This window comes from Perissodus microlepis, chromosome 12 (genome assembly GCF_051167445.1).
Source record: "Perissodus microlepis isolate ML-2025 ecotype Zambia chromosome 12, ASM5116744v1, whole genome shotgun sequence".
Taxonomy (NCBI): domain Eukaryota; kingdom Metazoa; phylum Chordata; class Actinopteri; order Cichliformes; family Cichlidae; genus Perissodus; species Perissodus microlepis.
The window spans coordinates 24,873,040-24,895,850 of record NC_140472.1 but is presented as its reverse complement, the minus strand read 5'-3'; the positions used below and the strand labels follow the sequence as shown (position 1 = coordinate 24,895,850).

At 38.7% G+C, this 22,811-nt stretch overlaps 1 protein-coding gene across 2 annotated transcripts in view; it reads left to right on the top strand.

The window, feature by feature from the left end:
* The first annotated feature begins 500 nt into the window (after positions 1–500).
* The window catches only part of dmxl1 (Dmx like 1), a 61,479-nt gene continuing 39,168 nt past the window's right edge, over positions 501–22,811 (top strand). For both annotated transcript variants that reach the window (XM_084945177.1, XM_084945176.1), the window contains exons 1-19: positions 501–1,075; positions 2,465–2,707; positions 3,810–3,935; positions 8,399–8,476; positions 9,034–9,112; positions 9,299–9,443; positions 9,783–9,849; positions 10,020–10,204; positions 10,989–11,196; positions 13,463–13,634; positions 14,271–14,447; positions 14,584–14,819; positions 16,435–17,152; positions 17,570–17,691; positions 18,122–18,211; positions 18,607–18,709; positions 18,826–18,945; positions 19,411–19,629; positions 21,138–22,402. In XM_084945177.1, the coding sequence (XP_084801303.1) occupies positions 2,621–2,707; positions 3,810–3,935; positions 8,399–8,476; positions 9,034–9,112; positions 9,299–9,443; positions 9,783–9,849; positions 10,020–10,204; positions 10,989–11,196; positions 13,463–13,634; positions 14,271–14,447; positions 14,584–14,819; positions 16,435–17,152; positions 17,570–17,691; positions 18,122–18,211; positions 18,607–18,709; positions 18,826–18,945; positions 19,411–19,629; positions 21,138–22,402 (4,197 nt within the window). In that variant the 5' untranslated portion in view covers positions 501–1,075; positions 2,465–2,620. The remainder of the gene's footprint in view (positions 1,076–2,464; positions 2,708–3,809; positions 3,936–8,398; positions 8,477–9,033; positions 9,113–9,298; positions 9,444–9,782; positions 9,850–10,019; positions 10,205–10,988; positions 11,197–13,462; positions 13,635–14,270; positions 14,448–14,583; positions 14,820–16,434; positions 17,153–17,569; positions 17,692–18,121; positions 18,212–18,606; positions 18,710–18,825; positions 18,946–19,410; positions 19,630–21,137; positions 22,403–22,811) is intronic.

Below are 22,811 nucleotides of genomic sequence, written 5' to 3'. Positions count from 1 at the left end.
AATGTAGTTAGGTGGCCTAGGTGTCCAAATTTGTGTGGGACTGCTAAGTATTTTTACCTCTTGTTTCCCGAAAATTGAGAAAACGCCCCACATTTTCAAAGGTTATAGTTTTCCAAATATTTTAAAAATATTTTACCCAAAGAAGAAAAATACAGCTCAAAAGGGGATGAGTTAACAGCTTTAATAGCCATTCTATGAATACAAACTTTAGCTGTCATTTACAGCTAAAGTTTTCACTTATTAAATATAGTATTAGTCCTTCAAATGACTGATGACAGAGCTGTGTTAGATGTATCAACAGTTTAAACTTCCTCTCATTATTGGGTAAGATCCCAGATCCTCATACAGGCATATTCCTTACCCCACACGTTTTAGTTATGAACTGGTCAACTTACAGTCAGTACAGTGCTCAAAAATACTCCTACTGTATGATAGTGCTACTGTAAAATTTCAACGTTCAATGTTATGTTCAAACAACATAAAAGTCATATTTTTACGTTTTTACATTTTTAAAGTGTAAAAGAAAAACGTTAAATACAACCATCTCCAGGTATGGCTGTATTTAACTATTTACCTTCTCTAAACAAGCCAATGCACCCACGAAAAACAACGCAAAACGTGTTAGCTACAACTGTAAAAGCCTGTGTGCGTGAACGTCACGCGCGAGAGTGCGAGCAAGGTTTTAAAACTACAAGACCCACGATGCTTTGCAGCGAAACAGTCATTATCATCACATATCTTCAACATAAGGAAAAGCTTCCTCTTTGGAAGGGTTTTATTTGCTAACCTCGGGCAGAGGGTGACTCCTACTCAGAGTCAACATTTTGAGTCAATAGATAGTTCCTTCTCTCGTAAAGTAGAGACTGTTGGGCAAATGTGCGCCATAAGTGACCTAGTGCTAGCGTTGTAGCCTAGGAGCCTGCTCAGAGAGCGAGCTTCAGAGGCCAGTGCGAGCTAACGCTAACAAAAGCTAGCTAAACTAAGACCGAATCCGTGTATTCACCGAAAACATCAGGCGACGGGAGTAACCGTTGATGTTATATCTGCAGGAGATGTCAAGAAGCAGCAGCATAAGGTAAGCAGATAATTACTGGTGGTGTTACTGTGTGTCCTGAAAGACTGCTGATAGCGAGTTAAACTTGACAGCTAAGTTAGCGTTACGACTGGAGGGATTGAAAACATGTATGAAATGTCTGCTTTTGCACACTGACAGTGAGCTAAATGCACGCTTTTGTCTAAACGGGAGAAAAAATGCTAGTCAGATGAGGTATCGGTAGCTGTGTTTTAATGCGCTGGCTTGTGAAACGTTATCACGTGAGTTGCCACAGCACAGGAAGCATATGTTAACCCCTCTGACGTGGATTTTTTTATCCTTCTGGTGGTGTTATTTTTGTTCTGTAGCGTTTTTGGATCGTTAAAACTGTCTCTGAAACTTTTCGTTCATTATTTTCAGTAGCGCACCTGCGGTCGATACGTAATCTATACTTGTTTAAACGTGTGATTTTCAGACTGTTCAGCCCTTGATTGTATGATAAGTTGATTAACCGCGCTTGTAGGGTTACAGTAAGGTGTAACCTGCACCGGTGATCCATTTACCCCTCCGTACAAATTCCCTGCACCCTTTTGATTAATGGACTCTTTGTATTGAATTTACTTCGCTGCCAAATACACAAAGGTGAATACTGTTTGTTAAAGTGTAATTAGTAAACCCTTTTAAATCCCACATCTGTTCCTGTTACTGAAGGAACAGTAACTCTGGGAGAACTGTTTTGTATTTGTCTTTTGTTAAGACAGTCAGTGCTGTTTCAGCTATGTGCAAATATGTACCTTTGACAGTGGTTTCAAATTTCCCTCCTGTAACTAGATAATGTGCACAGAGCTAGCAAAACATGAGCTACCCCATCACCTTGCTTCTGCAGTGCTCCCAATTTTAGCCACAGTGAAAAATACTCTTCATATTTTAGCCCCTATCACTTTTTATCCATCCTGGTTGTTACTCCATTTATTACAGATTCTGAATACTTTTCTAGCACAATTAGAAACTGGTCTGCCAAGCTGACTGCATATCTCTTTCAATTAAAGCCCTCCTGGTTATAACCTCTAAAAGTGCTGATGCTGAACTAATGGTGTGCATTTTTAAATTCGGAGATGGGTCACGGGGATCAGAAGACCTTTGGTGCCAGTTTGCTAAGCTGTCTGTTTGCTAAATAAAAAGACTAATACCAAGGTACACCAAGGCTCTTTTTCAAAATGTTTTTAAGATTACTGAATGCCTTGCCTTCATAGTGTGGTTCGACAAAGACTGTTTAGAGACATTTATTTCTTCCATGCTAATATTACAAGTGCTCAGTGTTAAAATTAATTTGCAGTCAATATCCGGGAGTCGGTAATGTACTTGAGGCTTGACGCTGACTGAACCAACTCATGTGCTGTTTATCTCTTCCTCCTCTTCTTCTTGTGACAGCAAGTCTGTAGTGATGCTGCTGATGTGAAATTATAGGTTACACACAAAGATGAGCAAATCCTTCTCATGGTTTCCCATGAATCTCACCTGGAGTGGGAGGGTTCTGTGAAAAGGGCAAGAAGAGGAAGGATAACACGTGGACTATAATCAAGAGTCATGAATCTCCATCAGGTCCTTACGGGAGCTGTCAACCCTGGAGACAACTGTTTCTCTGTAGGAAGCGTCAACAATGTGCCATTCACGGTAAGATATTTCAGACTCTGGAAGTATTTTCCCCCTCAGCAGTTTAGGAGCTTTGATTCATGGGGGGTGGCTAAACTGATTTGTCACAATAGCAGATTTCCTAGCAGATTCCTTTGAAACCTAATGTGCTAATGTACCGCACAAAGTTGTTTAATGGGCTTGGGACTTTGTTATGTATGAAAAACAGAAGCTGAAATACATGTGATCTCAAAGCTTAAAACTCTATTAGAGAATTAAATAAATGTTCGCCACACTGGTGGCAACTTTGTAAATAAAATAAATGTAATTAAAAAAAAAAACAACAATAATGAAAGTCTCTGCTGTATTATAGTCTTTCTGTGTCATTGTTTTATTATTTGTCAAAATGTTATTGTATGTTCTGCTGTCACCCAGCTCTGCCTCGAAGTAAGTAATAAACCCCAAATAATCACCAGTATGTGAAAACCTGCCTGTACTGGTCATTCTGTGGTGTCATGAGTTTGTGAGGAGGCGGCCAAACCTTTGACACCATGCAAAGAAGAATGTGATTGCAGTAGAGTCTGAACAGTGAAGAAAGGAGATTTAAGTTGATTAGAGTAATTAGATTATATTACATTTTTTAATGCTCTAATTTTTCAGAGCATTGAGGGCTGAAATCAACTTCTTTTTTCCTTCAAGGGTAGGTTTTATTCAAAATGTAATTCCATCTCATGAGACTGGTATTAAAAAAAACAAAACAAAACCTTACTGATGGATTTTGTCTACCTGACCCGTTGACAGGTGAGTCAGAGTGCTAATTTCAGACACTGGCAACATGCTTTTCAGGAATGGATTAATCGGGGAGCCATTTCTGTCCTTATGTCCTCTTGTAAAAGAGGAAAAGTCATAGTGAATCACAGTTCATGTGAGGAGCTCCTTTTGAGTATAGAAATAGAAATAGAGCATGGAATTCTAATCTTATCTGCTTGGACTTGAGGGCTGTCATATGATGGCATGTTTGATGCCTTGACAATAGCTCTGGGACAAGTGCAGTTCAAGTGACCCTTCATGCAATCCTGGCCGGATGAATCTTAGAGTATCATGTTCATTTCTCTAACCCTCTCACTGTCTTGTCTCTTGATAGGCCTATGCATCAGGTTGTGACGTGGTGATTTTGGGCAGTGATTTTGAGCGACTGCAGATCATCCCAGGGGCCAAACATGGCAACATACAGGTCGGCTGTGTCGACTGCTCATTGCAGGGTGGACAGGTAAGGCCAACGGTGTGGTGCTTTTATTCACTGGGGTCCTCAAGCTGACTTGTGCTTGAATGCGCAAGCGTGAGATCCCAGTCATGTAACTAAAGCAAATCCCAGTGAAAATAAATGGAGCCAGATTTCAGTAAAAGATAAATGGTTTGCCACATAGAGTAATTATGTAAGACCATTAGACGATAACATATATTTATAGGTAGAGCAGGGTGATATGACCAAAAATATTTATCACGATATACATTTGAAAATTTGCGATAACGATATAACTGACGATATAATTGTCACTAGACAAAATACTTTACAACTCCACAACTTTATTAGTGCAAAAAAAATCCCATCAATGTATTTTCACTTAAACAAGCAGCTGTTTTTTATGTGCATTAAAGTTACATAAATATTTTACAGTGCAATGCAAATTCCTTGCTGACAGTTTAACCAAAAGGTATTTCCAGTTGAAATTGGCCGACATATCCTCAGCATAACCATGTATAATATCCACAAAACTTAAAAAAAGGTTATACACACACAATACAGTAATATTATGTTGAAGCACAGTACGTGTCACTCCGCGAGGCTCCTGCCTACGATAGCCGTAATGCTCTGACAATCCATCAAGCAGTGCTTCGTAGCTTAGCAAAGTTGTACTAAAACATTTGACAGATTTTCGAGCGCCGTGTACGACATAAAATTGTTTCGAGGTCAGTAAACACAACCAGAATTCATACATAAGGCACACAGGATTATAAGGGGCACTGTCGATTTTCAGAAAAATCAAAGGATTGATTTTAAGTGTGCCGTATTTTCCAAACAACACGATAATAACGCCGTAATACCAAAAATAGTGCTTTGTTGTGTATCTGACGGACGAAAGCTAAACCAGTTCCACACCACTGAAGTTGCAGCATTTTTAGAAACCAGTTCTGGTTCATCCGTTTCATTCAACGATCCGCTCTCGCCCTTCTCATTCTCCATCGCCGCCATGCTTTTTCCGCCATGTGCATGAAAACAAAGGCACCGTGCATGCGCATTTTACCCATATTCTATCGCGATATTTCATTTTCTTATTATTGCCCAACATTATACCGGTATTACCGTGAACGGTATGATATGGCCCAGCCCTATTTATAGCTCATTAATTGTTTTAATTATATTTATTTTTCCACATAAAAATACCAAACACTTAGTTGCTTGAGCTTAGAAAAGGTGCAGATTCAGTGCTTGTCCGAATCTGCACCTTGTCTGAATCTGCAGGTATTAGTTTGTATTAGTTTTGTTTTTTAGACAAAATGGATAATTAATTGAAAAATGGAATTTAAATATATTTTAGTTCCAGCCTTGAATAAAGTTATAAGACATTATATTCATTCCAAACCCATAAACTGTCTTTTGGTTACTTGGGACAAAGCAACGATCAACTATAAATTAGCTTTAATGTTTGAAAAAACATCTGACCCATAATTAAATTAAAAAGAAAAAAAGCAGAAGGTGCTAAACATTGCAGGGCCCCATGACATACCGTTTTCTTTTACTTTAATATAATGACCACACATGTGTGGTTGATGATATTGAGTGGTAAGCAAGTTCCACTTTGTGACTTGCTGTTTTTAGTTGTTTTGGTATATTAGCTGTTTTGCAGTGTAATTTATTAGCAATCTCTATTGCTGTCTTAAGTGTTGGCAGCTTATGCTTTCAGGAAAGTCACTTGTGGGCAACATCAATGAGCAGCTTAATGAACTCGAGCTTCCCGTCATCAGCTCTAAGTGAAGTAAAAACCACCCAGTGAAGCTGGTGATTGTACAGCAAGTGCATTTGCTGTTGTCACTGACAAGTCCTTTAATGTGGGCACAAACAAAAGATCTTCTGTGATTGTAATTTGTATTTAAGAAAAAAAAAGATGTAGTTATTTAATGTAGTCTTTCTGTTCTGTTCTTAATTGCCTTTCCCATTTCATATGCAGAACAAAGACGATGAAAGATTTTGTTTTGCATTTGCTTTGATGGACCTAATTAAGGAAGTAGATAGTGATGTCATTGCAGTTGCAAAGTTCTTAGGAAAATGAGGAAATGCATAACGTTACTTAAAAAATTAAGTTTGCAATTTAAAGAATCTGACTGACGCTTGCCATTCTTTCTGAGCTTCATATCAGTTACTCTGCAGTCAGACCACAAATGTTTGGAGACTCATAGCAGGTGACCTCTGCGATTGCCTTATGATCAAAAGCGGTCAGCTAAAGATTGAAAGTGTTGCACGTTCAACCTTTGGTTAATCAGTTAGTGGCCACAGCTGTTTATAATTGATTGCCAAATGCGAAAAGTCACCAGGCAAGCATTGGTTGTTCCTACCTGCGAGAGCCATTTGGAGGTGGACCGCTGGAGATGGCCAATTTTTACTTGTGTGACTAAGCCATAACCATAAGTGGCTGCCATTAATATGTTGTCTTCTTTTATCTGAGTATTAAAGACAGTCAGTAGACTGATATTGACCAATATATCATCTCAAGTTTTCATCGTAAGAGTATGACTCTTCTATCAACTTTGGGCTCTGCTGACAATTTTACTTTAAAGGTTGTCCCTCGTGGATACTGTTTACTTGTCTCAGGCTGTATTTATTTATTTGTATATATTTAAATCTAAATATATATTTACAAGATATTCACCCTGTACAGTCACCCTGTACAGTGGCTTCTTTTCATGAATTTAAATTTGATTCTTCAGTAAAAAAAAGGAAGAGGATAAAATAACACAGAATTTAGATTATTTCTTAATACACTACACATTTCTTGTGTCTCTGGAAACAAAACTTGGTACATAATGACAACAGTCATTATGCAGTCGAGTACTCACAGTTCTGCTTGTTGGTAAGTAGCATTGCTGCAAAAGGAGCCACGAAAGCAGCTTGCAACATCTGCATAAACCTGATAATAAAGATCATATAGCAGAATTCTAATGAACTGGGATTAGTTTTTAATTAGGGAGGGTGGTAGCCTTTTTTAAAAAGTGCAGGCAACACTGCAATAATTTAAATAAATATAAAACATGCTCAACCAGTCGTTCACTTCTTCCCTTGTGACCTTAAATCCAATTCCGTTGGGCCAGAACTACCCACACACGCCTCCAGCATGGTCTAGCATCTGTTTAAGTATGCCAAGTTGGTCTGCTTGCCATTTCCATTTCATTGCCCTCTGCTCACTGTGATATTTGCAATGCTATTAGTTTACATAGTACATCCTTTGTGCTCATACTTTAAGTGTTGTAGCACTTCATATCATTTTATGAGCTTTAGTAAGTTGTTCCTATTAAGGATATATTTTCCAAATACATTATTTTAAAGGGTAATTAGGTGCCTAGAGCATAAATATTACTACACTATTTTGAGAAATATATGTCTACTTGCGATGAGAAATCAAATAAAGAAAGTCAGTATGGAGGTGGAGCAAGCGAGCTCTACAAACATCATAAAGCAGTAAAAATAACTTTTTAAAAGCTGCATCCGTCACAGTTAGCCCTGCAAATCTACTGTTCATCTCTTCTTGGTAAAGGCAATGGTTTCATGAGAGCCTTAAGATGTCTCTTGTAATATTCATATATATTAGCATAATACCATCTTAAAGTCTCAGTTGGGGGTTTATGAAAATCAGACCAAAGAGTAGTCATCATTATAACCACAGAGAAGGAGACTTAATTTTTTATAACTCACATTTTCTTTCTTTTTGTCAGTCGCTCTACAGGCTCATGTTGAATTGACTGCTTTATCCCCAGAACTTGATCTCAGCATAAATGTGTCTGCCTTTTAGAATTTAATTAAATTTGAACTGTGCTGCTTCTGCAGAACCTATATTTGTGCCACAAAAAGCCTGTCTTATACTTTGAGCCATTGTGTAGTGTCCATGTGACTATGCTTGTGCATGTGATGACTTGTATGTCTGTGTACACACATTTAAACATGTGCATGTGACTCACCCCTTCACAGAATTCCCTCTCTGACAGTTGGCATATTATTTACCACATTAAAGACACAGCTTGTATTATCGTTTGCTCAGTTAACATTATGACTCTTGGGTCCCATGGAAATTACTTGAAAATTTAGCCCTTACAAATTGATGAAATTGAGGTGTGAATAGAGTAGATAAGACTATATTCACTCATCACTGAGTTGTTATGACTTAAGGTATTTTTTATTTATTTATTTATTGGCCTGTTGTCAAGGTGTCTTCTCTCTTACTGTGTAGATATGTCATGACTCATAAAGCAAGTTATAGTTTATTCTGATTAGGATCTATAAGTATTAGTATTTTCGATCTATATTACAAAGCACAAGTTTAAGCTTTCAAGAATTTTTTTGAATTACTTAAATTTGGATAACTAGGCTGATATGGAGGACAGTATATGTTTCTGTTTGCAGTAATACCTTTTTATTTGTTTTGTAGTATATCTAAAATGTCGACCTTTTTTTGCTGGCAGATTGCAGCTTCCTATGGAAGCATTGTGTGTGTCTTTGAGCCTGTTCAGCAACCAGATCAAAAAGACGCATCGTTGACCGTGAGTAGCCTGCACTTTCTTCCAGTTACAGTATAGTCATGCATGTTTTCAGGTCATCCAGAATGAATGAATGAAGCTTTTTCTGTGTGGCAAAACTCTCTTGATATTTGAAATGGAGCAGAATATTGTTCCTCTGCAACCACTTGCATAAATCATGCGGTTATTGTCATGTTCACTGTTTTGGTTTCTGTTCTGTAGTCCATAAAGACGTTTGCTTTGTCTGAGCTGTTGTTAGGGAAGTCAAAGAATAACCACAAGAAATGAGAAGAATTTACAACATCTTAATTACAAACCGTATTTCGTTTATTGCAGAAGTTCCCTGGTATTACAATGCTGTGTGTGTGTGTTGCCTGATTGCATGTGACTCAATTGAAAGTTCACTGTTAGCGCTTGTTAAAGCTTCATCTATAGTTCCACTTGTACCATCGAAACAGGGAATTGATTTATTTCTGAGCTTATTCAAATAGGGAATTATTGCACAAAGTTTCAGCCAACATAATTGCCAAAACATGAAATACTTGTTTTGAATGTTGCCTTTTTCTGTTTTTCCTGTACAGAAATTGAACTGCCAATGGCAGAAGACTGGTCAATTTGTATTACAGTCTATAGTACGGAACCTAGCATGGCACCCTACAGGTACTTTAACCATTGTTCTTTCTTAAAGTAACACAGACATATTAAGATAAACAGTTGTGATTTAAAAAGAAGTGTTGGGGTGGTACTACCGATCCAACAAAATATAAATTTTTAATATTTTTTTTAAACAGAAATTTGATGATAGCTGTCCTGAAAGATCATATCTGTATATGTTTGTCTGTCCAGGTTGCACTCTCCTAACAGGCTCTAGTAGCCTGCAGTTGTGGTCTAATGTTGATGGAGTAAAGGATGAAGCTGATGAAAGGGGGCAGCCGGCAGAAATGACCATAAGAGACTGCCGTTCTGCCTGGAGGTGTATCTGGCAGAGCAAGTAAGAACAGAGTTTGTAAAATAGTCACAAACAAGACAGAGACTTGACCAAATGGACATTTAACCCTGGAGAACCCATGGGGTCAAATTTGACCCCATGGGGGATTTTATTTTGGTAAAATAAAATCAGCTAATGCACATTTTTCTGTAACATTATATTCAATACAAATCTGACTGCAGCAGGACATGCACTCAGTTATCTGATTGAGTGCATGTCCTGCTGCAATTTGTTTAAACCTATTTTATTTTGTCCTAAACATTACTTATTATATATTTTATATCTTCAAGTCTAAAATTATTGACATGGAGTGTTGAATATAATTTTATTTTGTATCTCAAGGACTGCTTCTCCAGTCAATTTAATGAAGTTCTCTCCTGACGGTGAGTTCTTTGCCACAGCTGGTCAGGTAAGTTGTGTCCCTTTGTTACATTGCACTTAAAAACTGAACACTCTAGATTCATGTGAAATTAGTAGATAATAATTAACTTCTACCTTCTGGTGTCCTGTGGTGTCGTGTGTTTTTTGTTAGAACTACCTATGGTATCGCGTATATCCTTCATTGCCTCTTCTTTTCAGGATGATTGCCTAATAAAGGTTTGGTACAGCACCAGTAAGTGGAAGATGGGTGTTACCACACTCTTTACACCTCCAGACGCCAATATGAGTGACCCGGGAGAGTTGGCCTTCTCCTTTATCTACCTGGCTCATCCCCGCTCTGTCACCAGTTTCTCCTGGAGGAAGACCAGCAAGTACATGCCACGGTACAGACACTGTTAATTTGTCATCTCCTAGCCTTTTCTAATTTCCTTTTCTTTAACTTCCTTTTCTTTGAAGGTTAGGTCATTTTGACCCAACCTTCCACAGCTGGGCAAAAGAAAAAAAAATGCCTAAGTTAACAAGCTGGTTGAAAGGATGGTTGAAAAATATTAGGTCTTTATCTTCTTTACATTAGAGTAGAAAGCAGCTTGAAGTAACTTGTTGTGGACAGGTTTGATGTCTGTCTTTGTTTATTTAAAATATGTCACTACAGATGGTGTGGGTTGAATAAATTTGGCACATTCCAAATTGTTTCATAGCTTTATATAATATTGGTAATCGTATGTGAGCTTCAGAGGGCTTCCACACAGGAGGGGAATTGCAGCAATCTGGTGCTCTTGTTGCAGGCCTCAAGCAGAAGAACCACACAATTACGTACACAATTAAATTTAAGAAAACTACACCGAACTTTGAAAAACGAAAAACACAGTTATCTTAATTAAAGAGATTTAACTGAACTTCAACTATAATTTAAGAATTAAATAAATAAATGTGAGCTGGCAAGGTGTCACAATGTGAATTTTTTATTAGGGGCAAAAGTAAGTGAAAATAAGGGGCAGAAATGCAAAACGAGAGCACAAATGTGAAATGGATTGAGACAAATAATCATTTCTGTCTCAGTTATCGTGATGTAATAATCATTGTAAGACAGAATTGTAATTGAAATTAAAATTCCATTAATTTTTTTTCAAAATCTCTCTCTTTTTTCTCCCTCCTTTATCCTAACAGGGGCGCAGTGTGTAATGTGCTGCTCACCTGCTGTAAGGACAGTGTATGTCGGCTGTGGGCAGAGACGCTGTTGCCAGGTGACGGCCTCTTATCTGGTCACCATAAAAACCATTCTTCTGGCCAACACAGTGAAACGCTTAAATCTTCTGCTGGCCTCTCAAAGAAAAACGGCTGCAATGGGAAGACACACGGACAAGCCTCACAAGAAGTAAGCCACAATGACTTTGACTTTCCTGCTTAAAATAAACACTCAGTATAATCAGCAGGACTTTGCTAAAGTTAACGCAGTCTAATTAAGCAATCCTGCATTTAACCTTCATTTTCAGTTTAAGTCATAGTGGTGCTCACTTTTTGTTAGTGTGGCTGTATGACAGTGCAGAAAACAAGGCCTTTTTAGCAACACATCACTGAAAACACATGAAATGTAAAAATCTATACTATTTGCACACAGACTCGAAATTAAAAATCAAACACAAAAATGCAATTTGTTGTTTCGATAAACAAAAAAATGCGCAATTACTTTAATCTTTTTTTTTTTAATTTGGCAGGACCCTTTGCTCGTGATCAGTTTAAATATAGTTTACTAACACAAGTGAAACACATGATTTTTATGGTGCTTTATTTGATTTGAAGAATTTCTCATTATACGCCTTTAAGTCTAGCATTGCATAGTAAGACTTGTATGTCAGTGTTTTATTTTTTCTTAAGTGATATTAATAATTAGGATAAACTGAATATTTAAAAGGACCTCGCATCATTTTGTGTAAATAATTCTATCTTTATAACAGAGAACAAGCTGTGAAATGATCATCAGCGTTGTTCATGACTTACCTAGATACTATGCACTTTATCAGGTGTTCAGATGTCATGCTTTCTTTCCTTTTTGCTTTGAAATGATAATCTGACAGTGTTACACTGGCTGCAGAAATTTCAGTTCATTTCATCACACTGTTGCATCGGAAACGTTGTGCTTTTTGGGTATAACTTGTCCGTATCAGAAGTATTATTTGTAAAGCTGTATTACTCTCTAGTTTGTATACAACATGCAAAAAGAAATAAGTTGTAATTTCCTGTGTAGTTAGAAATGGATGGTACACATGATATGATTTGTGGTTTCCCCTTTTTTCTGCAGAAATAATTTCCAAGCTTTTGTATTTTTATGTATTGTACAATGATAATTTAGGGATGAGAGTAAAAGAACAAAGAGGCACTGAGAAATTTCAAAACAACTTTGAGAAAGTAGATGGAGAGCAACAGAGGTTTGGTATAGTTAAAAGGAAAAATTAATGGTCTCAGACATGAAGGTTTTTGAAACTGTCTGCCTTTCTGTAATGTGTACGATACCTTAAAATTATACCTCTGACTTTTGATCGGTGTTTAATCTTTTTCAGTTCTCTGGCGCATGTTTGTGTTTGCAATACTGGTGTGTTCTGTTTTAAGTGACCCAGCTTGTTCGCAACATCCTAACCGACATTCATTTTATCTTTGGAAAGTTGTGGGTGTCACCAGTGCTTGAAAAGCTTGGGGCATATTAGTTTACAAAAAAAATGGATACGCAGAGTCTGTAAGACTGTAAGACTGTATGGAATTATTCATTAGAAATCCCAGCAAATGTTCTTGCAAATCAGTGCAGTTAATTAAGCCCCAATATTCTGAATAAGTTGTTATTTGAGAACATCTGGAGGAGGCAAGGTTATGGGATTTCATTTAAAAGTATTTGTACCTGCTTTGTCATGTCTTTTTAATGGTGAGTTTACTTGTAGTCTTCATAAATCTCAAAACCTGCAGGTTTACAGCTCGTTTTATCTTACTCACTTTGCACCTGTGAGTCTAGATACAATCACATATTTGGTTAAAGAAACTCTGCTTTTAAATGATTGTTTGTCATCCTGTGAGACTTGTTTTCCATTGGGGCATTTAGCTGCAGTCTACTGTGAGACAGCAAAGCAAAGTCCAAATTACATAACCTAAATACCCAATAAACTTTAAAATTTCTTCTATACACGCTCTGTGACAGCCACTCCTCCATGTTGCCAGCTCCTTGTTGCTCTGTTTTAAGACAAATTGGGCTGTTCACTTAAATGCAGTTTAAACATCAATACCAATAAATTAAAATCCCACCCTGAGGGGACCACCTGTTCACCAAAGTAGAGTAGCTTAGCACAGACTGGGATGAGAGGTGGAGAGGTTTGTTAGTCGACACAAGTTGATTAATTCACATCAATCTCCAAAAGGCAAGCTCAACCTGTATTGTTGTTTCAGCCTGAAAAGGCAACAGGGAACAATGGTGTTTCATTTCCCTCTTTTTAATCTTATTTAAGTAGCTCCACATTTCTACAGGTTAATGTAATATTTTAGTGCCTCTAACATTTAGTATTATGCATTTGGATGGCACAGACGATGTCTGCAGTCATAAAATATTAAATTGACATTTGAGCAATACTTCATAATAATCATACTTGTTTTCCGCACAGCTGGATTTTCAAGAATCGCGGCACTATCGGGACATACCTCAGCTATCATGGACCAGCGGCCTGCCTCACCTTCAAAGTGGACACTGTAACCACAAGAAAAGCAGCAATAACATGCCCCATGCCAATGCTCTCTGCCACTTTCACATTGCTGCCAGCATCAACCCAGCCACAGGTTTGACTTGAACACACTCTGAAACTACTTAATAATCCTGTTGATCCCCATCACTGGTATTTTGTTAAATACCAAAAGAAATCTCACAACATATTGAAGAACTAAAGCTTTAACATGACATAAAGTACTTGATAAAGACGAATGAACTAAAGCACATCATTTGCTATTCCTGAACTATACAGAGTACATGGATGGTTAACTCAGCTGGAAGTCAGAAGTCTTAACCTCTTGGCAAAAATACCATTAATTTTGCAGATTGCCTGAGGTTGTTTCTTTAACATTCCGGTGAGCTTGTGCTTGGTGAGAGCTGTTCAGGGCAACTGTGAGCATTTCATTTTCTTCCTCTCCGTTTTAGTTGGGTAGCTTAATTTGACCTGAATTAGGATAAAATCATGTAGACTCTTTCAGCCTTCAGGCTGAGAAGTCCTGCAGGATTTGTATGCTTGGATTATGTTTTAGGATACTAAACCATGCTTACATTCATGAAAGTTAATTTGCTCCAGCAGATATATTTTTGTCCTGCATGTCAGCAGCCCGGTCTGATGTATATTTTGTTGTTGTTGTTGTTGTTGTTGTTGTTATTTATTCATTATTTTTTCTAAATGTTTAACAGCTTATAACTTGTACGTTTCACAGACATTCCCCTGTTGCCCTCCATCTCCTCTCTGAACGCTGTGGATGATGAGGAACCAGGAGGCCCATTTTCTGTCCACTGGCTCAACAACAAAGAGCTTCACTTTACTTTAGCCATGGAAGTCTTTCTGCAGCAGCTTCGAATTAGTGTAGAGCAACAGAACGAGTGCTCCAATGAAGGTAGAGAGAAATGATTTGGATGAGTCAGTAATGGGTGTGTGCATGTGAAGCTGTAATAACAGTGACAGTTAAAGTCTAACCTTTAGAATAGAATTTAACATATTGTTTGGCTACCATGATTTGTATTCTTTTCCAGAGCCTGAAAATGAAGATGACTTTGAAGAAGAGGAGAACAGACCAAGTGAACCCCAAGGACCAGGAACTGTGGAGCTGCCTCTGACAGCAGTGGAGCACCAGTTGGATGTGCTGTTAGAGGAGTGGAATAAAGGGGCCGACATGCTGTTCAGTATTCATCCCATGGATGGCTCTTTGTTGGTCTGGCATGTGGACTGGTTAGATGAATACCACCCAGGCATGTTCAGACAAGCTCAGGTACTTTGCTGCTGTTGTTCTTTATATAGAACAGTTGTACATTCATTCATGAGCGTATTCCTCCAGTTTCTTTCCTCTTTATCTTTTATAGTCTTATTTCAGAGGTTGATACACAGAGAAACTGCACAGTTAGCTGCACAATTGGTCTTAATTTAATCTCAGTATGGATTTTTCTCTATAATAAATAAATGAACATAAATAACTGTTATTGAAAATGCATGTTCTTCCAAAAGAACACAAAGTAAAAACAAGTCAAGCACCCCCTTGATCAGGACCTGATAGTGTGCCTGCGTCTGTCCCATGCAAGCTTGAAATTTTCTTGATTGGTCTAAATAAGAAAGTCTTTGTTAAAAATACAGATACTACAAAATTTTAATATCTAGCACAACAGAAGGTGAAGAACTTGTCCCTCAAAGTGGGTCGTCATCCGTTGTTTGGAAGTACTTCTGATTTGGCACAAGTAACGTTAACTATAAAGAAATCATCTGCAAAAAGTGCTGTAGGGTTGACTAGTCTGTAAGGCAAGACTACTAACTTATATTCAGCCTCCTGAAAACATGCCAAAAACTGCAGTATTATTAATGCATGAAGGCTAAGAAAAACAATGCAGATGTTGCCAGCGTGAGTCATTCAACCTCATCTGAGACATTTATAAAAGCAAGCCTGTACACCACATCTGCATAACCATCTAGCTCCCAAAGACGCACTAAAATCATCCATCTAATCACATTTTATTTGGGCAGAGACAAGTGTCCAGTAAACACAGTGAACAGTAACAAAGGCTTTGGAAAATTGGCCAGCATGCTGCTGTTATCTATTCTGGAATTATTTTTCTGGTAAAACCTACACCATATGCAAAACATTTGCTGCTAAGTTTTATTAATCATGCAGGTACAATCGATGGGGTGAAAGACTTAATTTTTCTTCTAAGAGATTTACTTAATTTAGGTCAATGAGGAAGTTCAGTATTATTTTTAAGCAAAGATTTTACATTAGTGGAAATATTGCACAACATAAAAGCAAGTTTATGTTTAATGAAAATTGTAATTAAAACCTTTTTTTCCCCACTATAATCAATAAATAACCCTGATAAATAACCGTGATCTCAATATTGATCAAAATAATTGTTAATCATTTGACCATAATCATGCAGCCCTACAGTGAATCAAAGGTAACTGAATTCTGCTCAAAATATAACTTTAAACTTTAGATTAAACAGTTTTCTATTTAGTTATTTGTTTATATTCAGAATTTCAGAAAGTGCTTTGTGGGAAAATCATTAATTTATCATCAGAGTAATGTTGTGATTTATTTTCACAGTTGTGATTTACTTGTTCTAATGTCTTCTCATCTGGCGACTCACACAAATATATTGTACTTGTCTGTGACTTCATATCAAATTCAGACATGCCCTAGTGCATTTTTATGAGCAGTGAAAATAATGAGGACAGAGAATCTGGTCATTCAGGCACAAAACCGAATCTCAGGTTTCATTGGCATTCATTTTTTTAGGCCTGGCTGTTTTAATTAGTTTAATTAGTCCTCCTCTTTAAATCTGAGCTGCAAATTACAGTCACTTTTGATGACATTGCTATGACATCTCTTTCTGTCTCAGGTGTCGTTTGCATCCCGCATTCCTGTAGCGTTCCCCGCAGGTGACGCCATCTCCCTGAGCCAAAGTGTGGTAATGTATGCCTCCAACAAGAACGTGGATCTAGCTATCCAACATGGCAGACAGCGACCGCCTGGGAGCACATTGCCTCAAGCCAAATCTGCTCTAATAAGCTACGGAGGTCAAGGAAAATCTGCACCCAGCAGTAGTCTTCGATTAAGCATATTTACCCCCAATGTCCTTATGATCTCCAAACATGCTGATGGCTCTTTAAACCAGTGGGCAGTCAGCTTTGCAGAGGACTCTGCTTTCTCGACTGTGCTCAGTGTCTCTCACAAGTCACGGTACTGTGGTCACCGCTTTCACCTCAACGACCTGGCCTGTCACTCGCTGCTCCCTCTTCTCCTCACCACCTCACACCACAATGCCTTGAGGACGCCAGAGGCAGACAGCATCTTGGTTCCTCCAGAGGCGGCCTCCTCTGGTTTTTCTCATTCTGCATCTCTATCTCGTGGGTCACGACCCACGCGGGTGTCCCTGGGTATGGTTTCCCAGGATCCCAATGCGATCTACAGTGAGCTGATTTTATGGAGAGTGGACCCCGTTGGCCCGCTGTCATTGTCAGGCGGGGTCTCGGAGCTTGCTAGAATCAATTCTCTCCATGCATCAGCATTTGCTAATGTAGCCTGGCTGCCCACGCTCATTCCCAGCAGCTGTTTAGGTGAGAAAATATTATTACTGGTCAGATTGCTAAGTACTTTATTGTGTGTTGCCTTAGCAAAAAGGCAGTAATGAGATTTTTTTGTTTGTTTTGGTTTGGTGTTTTTGTTTTTTGTTTGGGAGGGTTGATTGATGTGAAGGATTGTTTATTGTTATTGTTTTCTATATAGTTAACTATGTCCAAATAAGAGTAGGTCTGAGACGAGTCTCCATGTGTGGTTATTAGTCCACTTGACACATCTACTGTGCATTGTAGATAAATGTACAAAAGCAACTTACTTTACCAAATGACTTCAGATTTTCTGAATTAAACAGGAGTGAATGTTAAATCTCAGTAGTGTTCGCTTGACATGCTTGACATATTTATTTAGAAAAAACAAGCATAACAGTGGTAACATTCAATTGTTTTTCTTTTTAGGTTTGTACTGTAACTCTCCCAGTGCCTGCTTCGTGGCAAGTGATGGCCAATCACTCAGGCTTTATCAGGCTGTCATTGAGGCTAAGAAACTACTGAGTGAGCTCTCCAATCCGGAAATATCAGTAAGTGATCAAGCCTGACAATTTTCATGCACATTAATAGCAACACTCAGCCATTTATAGAATGCGTCAAATAATGTACGTCAATGTCTTGCCATTTTGTTATTACTAGTGTTGGCCTGAGATGACTTGGTGGAGAAAAATGACTGCAGGCGAAATTATATAACATGAAACATTAATTGCAGTGAAACATTTAAAACTCAGGGGAAAAAAAAGTAGTATGCAAGAAGAGGAGAAATTGTTATATAAATGTTTTTGGGGTTTTTTTTTGCATTTCTTTTATTGCGTTTACTATGCCACCTGTTAGCTGTCAGTTGCAAGATGTTAAGTGATTTTCAAATTGGTAAAATAATTTGCTTGCATATTTAAACTGTGTAATACTAATTTATAAATGTATGCAGATGATTTTTTGTGTGTGTTTGTCACCTTTCAGAAATATGTTGGGGAGGTTTTCAACATCATCAGTCAGCAGTCCACAGCAAAACCAGGGTGTATTATAGAACTGGATGCCATTACTGACTTTGTAAGTATACATGGAGTCCAAGAGAACTGAGTTGTTTTCTCACCCTAAACAAAGTTCAACCTCCTTTATTTGGGGACTTTCTGATTGTCTCATCTAACAGTAGACAGACATTGTCAGAAATCTTTGAAGGTTTTCCCCTGAAAACAAACCAAAAAAACCCCCTATTGTTGACTTGCAAACCATTTGTGGCATGAAGCATTCTGCAGTGGCCCGAGTCGCTGAAAGGTCAACCACAATAATAAAAGGCAAAAAAAAAACTCCCTCGTCTCCTTAGGGTGTGTCTTTGTGCATGTACTATTAATAGAGCCTGTGTCTATGTCAGTGTGTAGACAGAAAATGATGTTCAGAGTCTACATCTGATGTAGTTTGACAATATCTGCTGCTGTTGTCTGCAGCAGGGGAAGGAGACACAGCTCCTGCATGTTTTTGAGGAACATCTGATTCTTGGCACTGAGATAACAGAGAGCATACATGAAACTCCCGACTCTCCTCGCACGGGTAAAACCTATTTTTCCTAGTTTTCATGCCTGTATTTAATAGCAGCTGCTTGCATCTTTCATTAAAAAAATCACTGTGTGGGTTTTTCTCCCCCCCCCCCCCCCCCCCCCCTGCAGCCTCCAGTAAACCAGCCTTCTCAGCCCGCTTTTTTCTGGTGGTGGTAGAATTAAGCCCAACAGGTCGCTCACTGCTCCACATGTGGCATCTCCATCTTGCTGCTCGACCAGTCACTATGGGTGGGTACTTATACACTCATACACCCTAAAAGTTGGGTGATGTAAGAGAGATTTTCTGCCATCCTGTTTAATCCTTAGCCAAAATAAATGATTGCAGACCATAAAGGGAAGTTTTTAAGGGTTAAAAGAGCTGGAAGCGTTGCAAAATTATAATTAGTAACTAAGTAATGACTTTATCACTGTAGATGCCTTGCATTTTTTAAGTTCCAAGTCCAGATTTGTCTCCCTTGCAATCTTTATTACAAGTCTGCTGTATAAAAGTTGTGAAATTATTAACAGTATCTCTAATGATTGAAAGAGACCTCCAGTATCACAGTGTGCTTTAGCCAGATGGAGATTCATCTGTTGAAAGATTTGTTTTTATAGATTTTTCAAATAATGACTCTGATGAAGTGTAGTAATGGTGAATGGATTTGACCAAGCCTAACTGTTCTAAATATATTCCCACTTTTTGTATCCCCACAGAGGAGACTGCAGCTCATAAGGATCTCACCACGACTTCTCCCTTGAACGGCTCTCAGTTTGTCTATGACGCACCCAGTTCTCCAGTAACTCAGAAGAGTAAATCCTGCACTTCCAATCTGCAGAGTGCCTGTCGTCTCAGCCTCACAACACACAGGCTGTACAGCCAAGAGCTGGCTCTTCCAGCAGAAGTGGAAGCCATCAGTGTTACTCCCTCGGCAGGTGAGGGACAATGAGGACACGCATTCTTATTCCAAGGACGCAAAGCAAAACCACTTTGTTTCCTAATGCATATTGATGCATGCTAAGGTTCAATGTTGCAGCTTGAACCTAAACTCTAAATAATTGATCGGCTAGCTAATGATGGAAGAAGTTACTCACTAAAGTCATTTTAGGCATTAAATCTTATGAAATATCATGAAATCACATGAAATTATTCAGACATACCCACCACACAATCGGTGCAGTACTTAGCATTTTTTATTGGCGAGACTTGTCAGTACAGTAAGCGAGACATAACAGTTTGTGTAGCATTTTCCTAACGGGATGGTTCAATTTTGATATTTAGAGAAAGCTAATATGTAGTCTATATGCCATATGTAGTCATGGGACAACATCCATACACACTCTTGAGTAAACCCATCAAAAATGATTAAACCGTTGCGTATAAATGACATCTTACCCGTCTGAAGTAAAGTGCACATCGTAGTTTCCTTTTATTTCTCCATCAATGTCCTTGTATTGGGGATGATTTATTATAAGTAATTAATGACGTTGCCTCTGTTGTGACACGTGATTATGAATTTATGAAAAACGTTATGAGTGGAATGTAAGAATCACAGAAAAACACTTAAAGAAAACAGCTGAAAGCTACCAACAAACTCAGATTGCCATCAGAACTCAGTTGATAATTATTAGTGTTTGATCTGACCTGTGGTATCATAGGCTCTGTCTGCATCATGTAAAGAATTCCCCTTGAAGTTGAGTTGTTAATGATTTTGATGAGGCGGTGTAAACCACCAACCACTGTGTCTCTTCCAATGTGTGATGTTTATGGTCCATTGTTGGTGCTGGAGTGTCGAAATACCTGATTGTGACTTTGCTTTCTCCTGCACTTAAATCAATTTATCATGTACACTTATTTTCTTTTCACAAATGAAGTGGTTTAATGCTTCTATAAGATTAGTTTGGATACAGTGAGAACCTAAGACAGTCTAAAAGAGGGTGCTTCGTGCAAAAAGTGTATTGGATTTTATTTTTCTCTTTATTTTTCTTTAGGTTGTTTACCAAGGCAATGGTGTATTTTTGTGAACTGAGTTATAATTTAGTGTGTACTTGCACCTTAATATGAAAGAATGCATTCAGGCTTATTCTGTGTTGAACATGGTGCATAAATGTTTTTTAGGTCAAGGTTTTTAGGTCAAAGATGGTAAGATTGTGGCAACACTGTTAAGATAAAAATGAGCAGGGTGCACAGTGAGACAGGAAGCCGACTTGTAGATTAAGAAAAGCATGTATGGCTGAAAGAGGCCTGAGTAAAAAGCTGCTGCTAACATTATTGGAATGAAACATAAGAATAGACGAAGGCAATCTTTTGTTTCGTTTACATTGTATTTTTTTTAATATATCTGCCAAATGTCTTCAAAATTGAATAAATCACAGAAATTAAACTCTAATGATATTATAGTTCAAATCTTTCTTTGCTAATGGTGCATTACTTTTCTTCTCAGGTCACCTGAGTGCGTCATGTTCTCTTCCAGCCGGCCACGTGCCTTATCTCCTTGCTACTTCCTGTTCTGATGGTAAGGTGCGCTTCTGGAGGTGTAATGTCATGACAACAGAACCCCCCACTGTGGACAACTTGGTGTACCAGTGGGAGGAATGGCCTCTCCTGGTGGAGGAAAAACTTCCCAGCAGCAGCTCAGTAAGTGTGCCAGGCCGGCCCATTGAGGTCAGCTGCTGTCACGCTGGACGGTTTGCAGTTGCCTACAAGCAGATGCCTAGCACACCTCTGAACCTATCTCCTCATCTGAATGCTCATGGACCTCTGACTTCTCCCCCTGCCTCTGCATCTTCCCCATTTGTAAACTACAGCACCACCAACACCCACCTGACCCCGACCCTTAATGTGCCGCATAGCCCAAAACCCATTCACAGCCCTATTGCAAGCACTCGAGAGCCGCTGGTCCACATTGGCATCTTTCAGTGCGAGTCCACTGGTGGTTCGCAGTGGATTCTGGAGCAGACCATAGTATTGGACAATACAGACCCCATGTCCAGCTATCCTTTAAGTAGTAGTACCACTGCAAGTGCCAGCATTCCAAGTAACATGGATTTATCCATACGAAACGAGAACTGTCTTGGTTCTACTGGTAAGAGTCTGGTTCACTTGGACTGGGTTTCCCAGGAGGATGGATCACACATTCTGACAGTTGGCATTGGGACAAAGATATATATATATGGTCGTCTGTCTGGAAAGCCTCCAGATCTGGGAGTGTCTTCTGATGCTAATAGAGACCAAAGCTTGTCTCGCCTGGTTCTGCTTCGATCGGTCAGTCTGTTCTCCTCTGTCGAAGGCTCACCACCTATCCCAGTCTCCCTGTCCTGGGTACGAGATGGAATCTTGGTAGTTGGCATGGAGTGTGAAATGCACGTGTACTCTCAGTGGCAGCCTCCAGCACCACCCAAACCGACTGTCACAGTTGCCCAGGACAAAGACATCAGCAGCAGTGTTTCCTCCATAATCTCAGCTGTCAGACAGTGCCAGGAGGAGGGTCTCAGCCCTGGGGCCCCCACTTCTTCACTTTCTCTTCCCAAAAAGACCCTGACACGATCAATGACGAGTCTGGCTCAGAAGCTCAGTGGGAAGAAAACCGCTTATGACTTACCTGTAGAAATGGAAGATTCTGGTCTTTTTGAAGCAGCTCACCAACTTTTTCCAACTCTACCCCAATACCACCCTGTACAGTTGCTAGAGCTTATGGACCTAGGGAAGGTAAGTTAAATAAATTACTCAATTACTTTTTGTACTCAGTCTTTAGCAGTAATAGGCTTTTTTTTAAGTGTAAGTCTAGTCTCCAATTACTTTTGAGCTTCTAAAATGGGAGGGATTGTGTGTAAAAATGGCTCTAATTCCTGAACAGTTAATGTATTACTTTTGTATATTGTAATACTTGAATTCGAGCTGAAAGTCTGCTCTTCAGTCACATCTTGATTCTTTGATTTGAAATCCACGGTGGTGGCAAGAAACTACAAAAAAATGTCATTGTCTAAATACTTGTGGACCGCGTGTGTATGTGTCTGATCTATTTGTGTATTGTCAGATGTCTTTGCTTGTGTGCTCTGTCTTTTTTCCTTTGTCCCCTGTGTTCTTTCTTCCAGCCTCCTTTTCTGTGTGTCTCTGC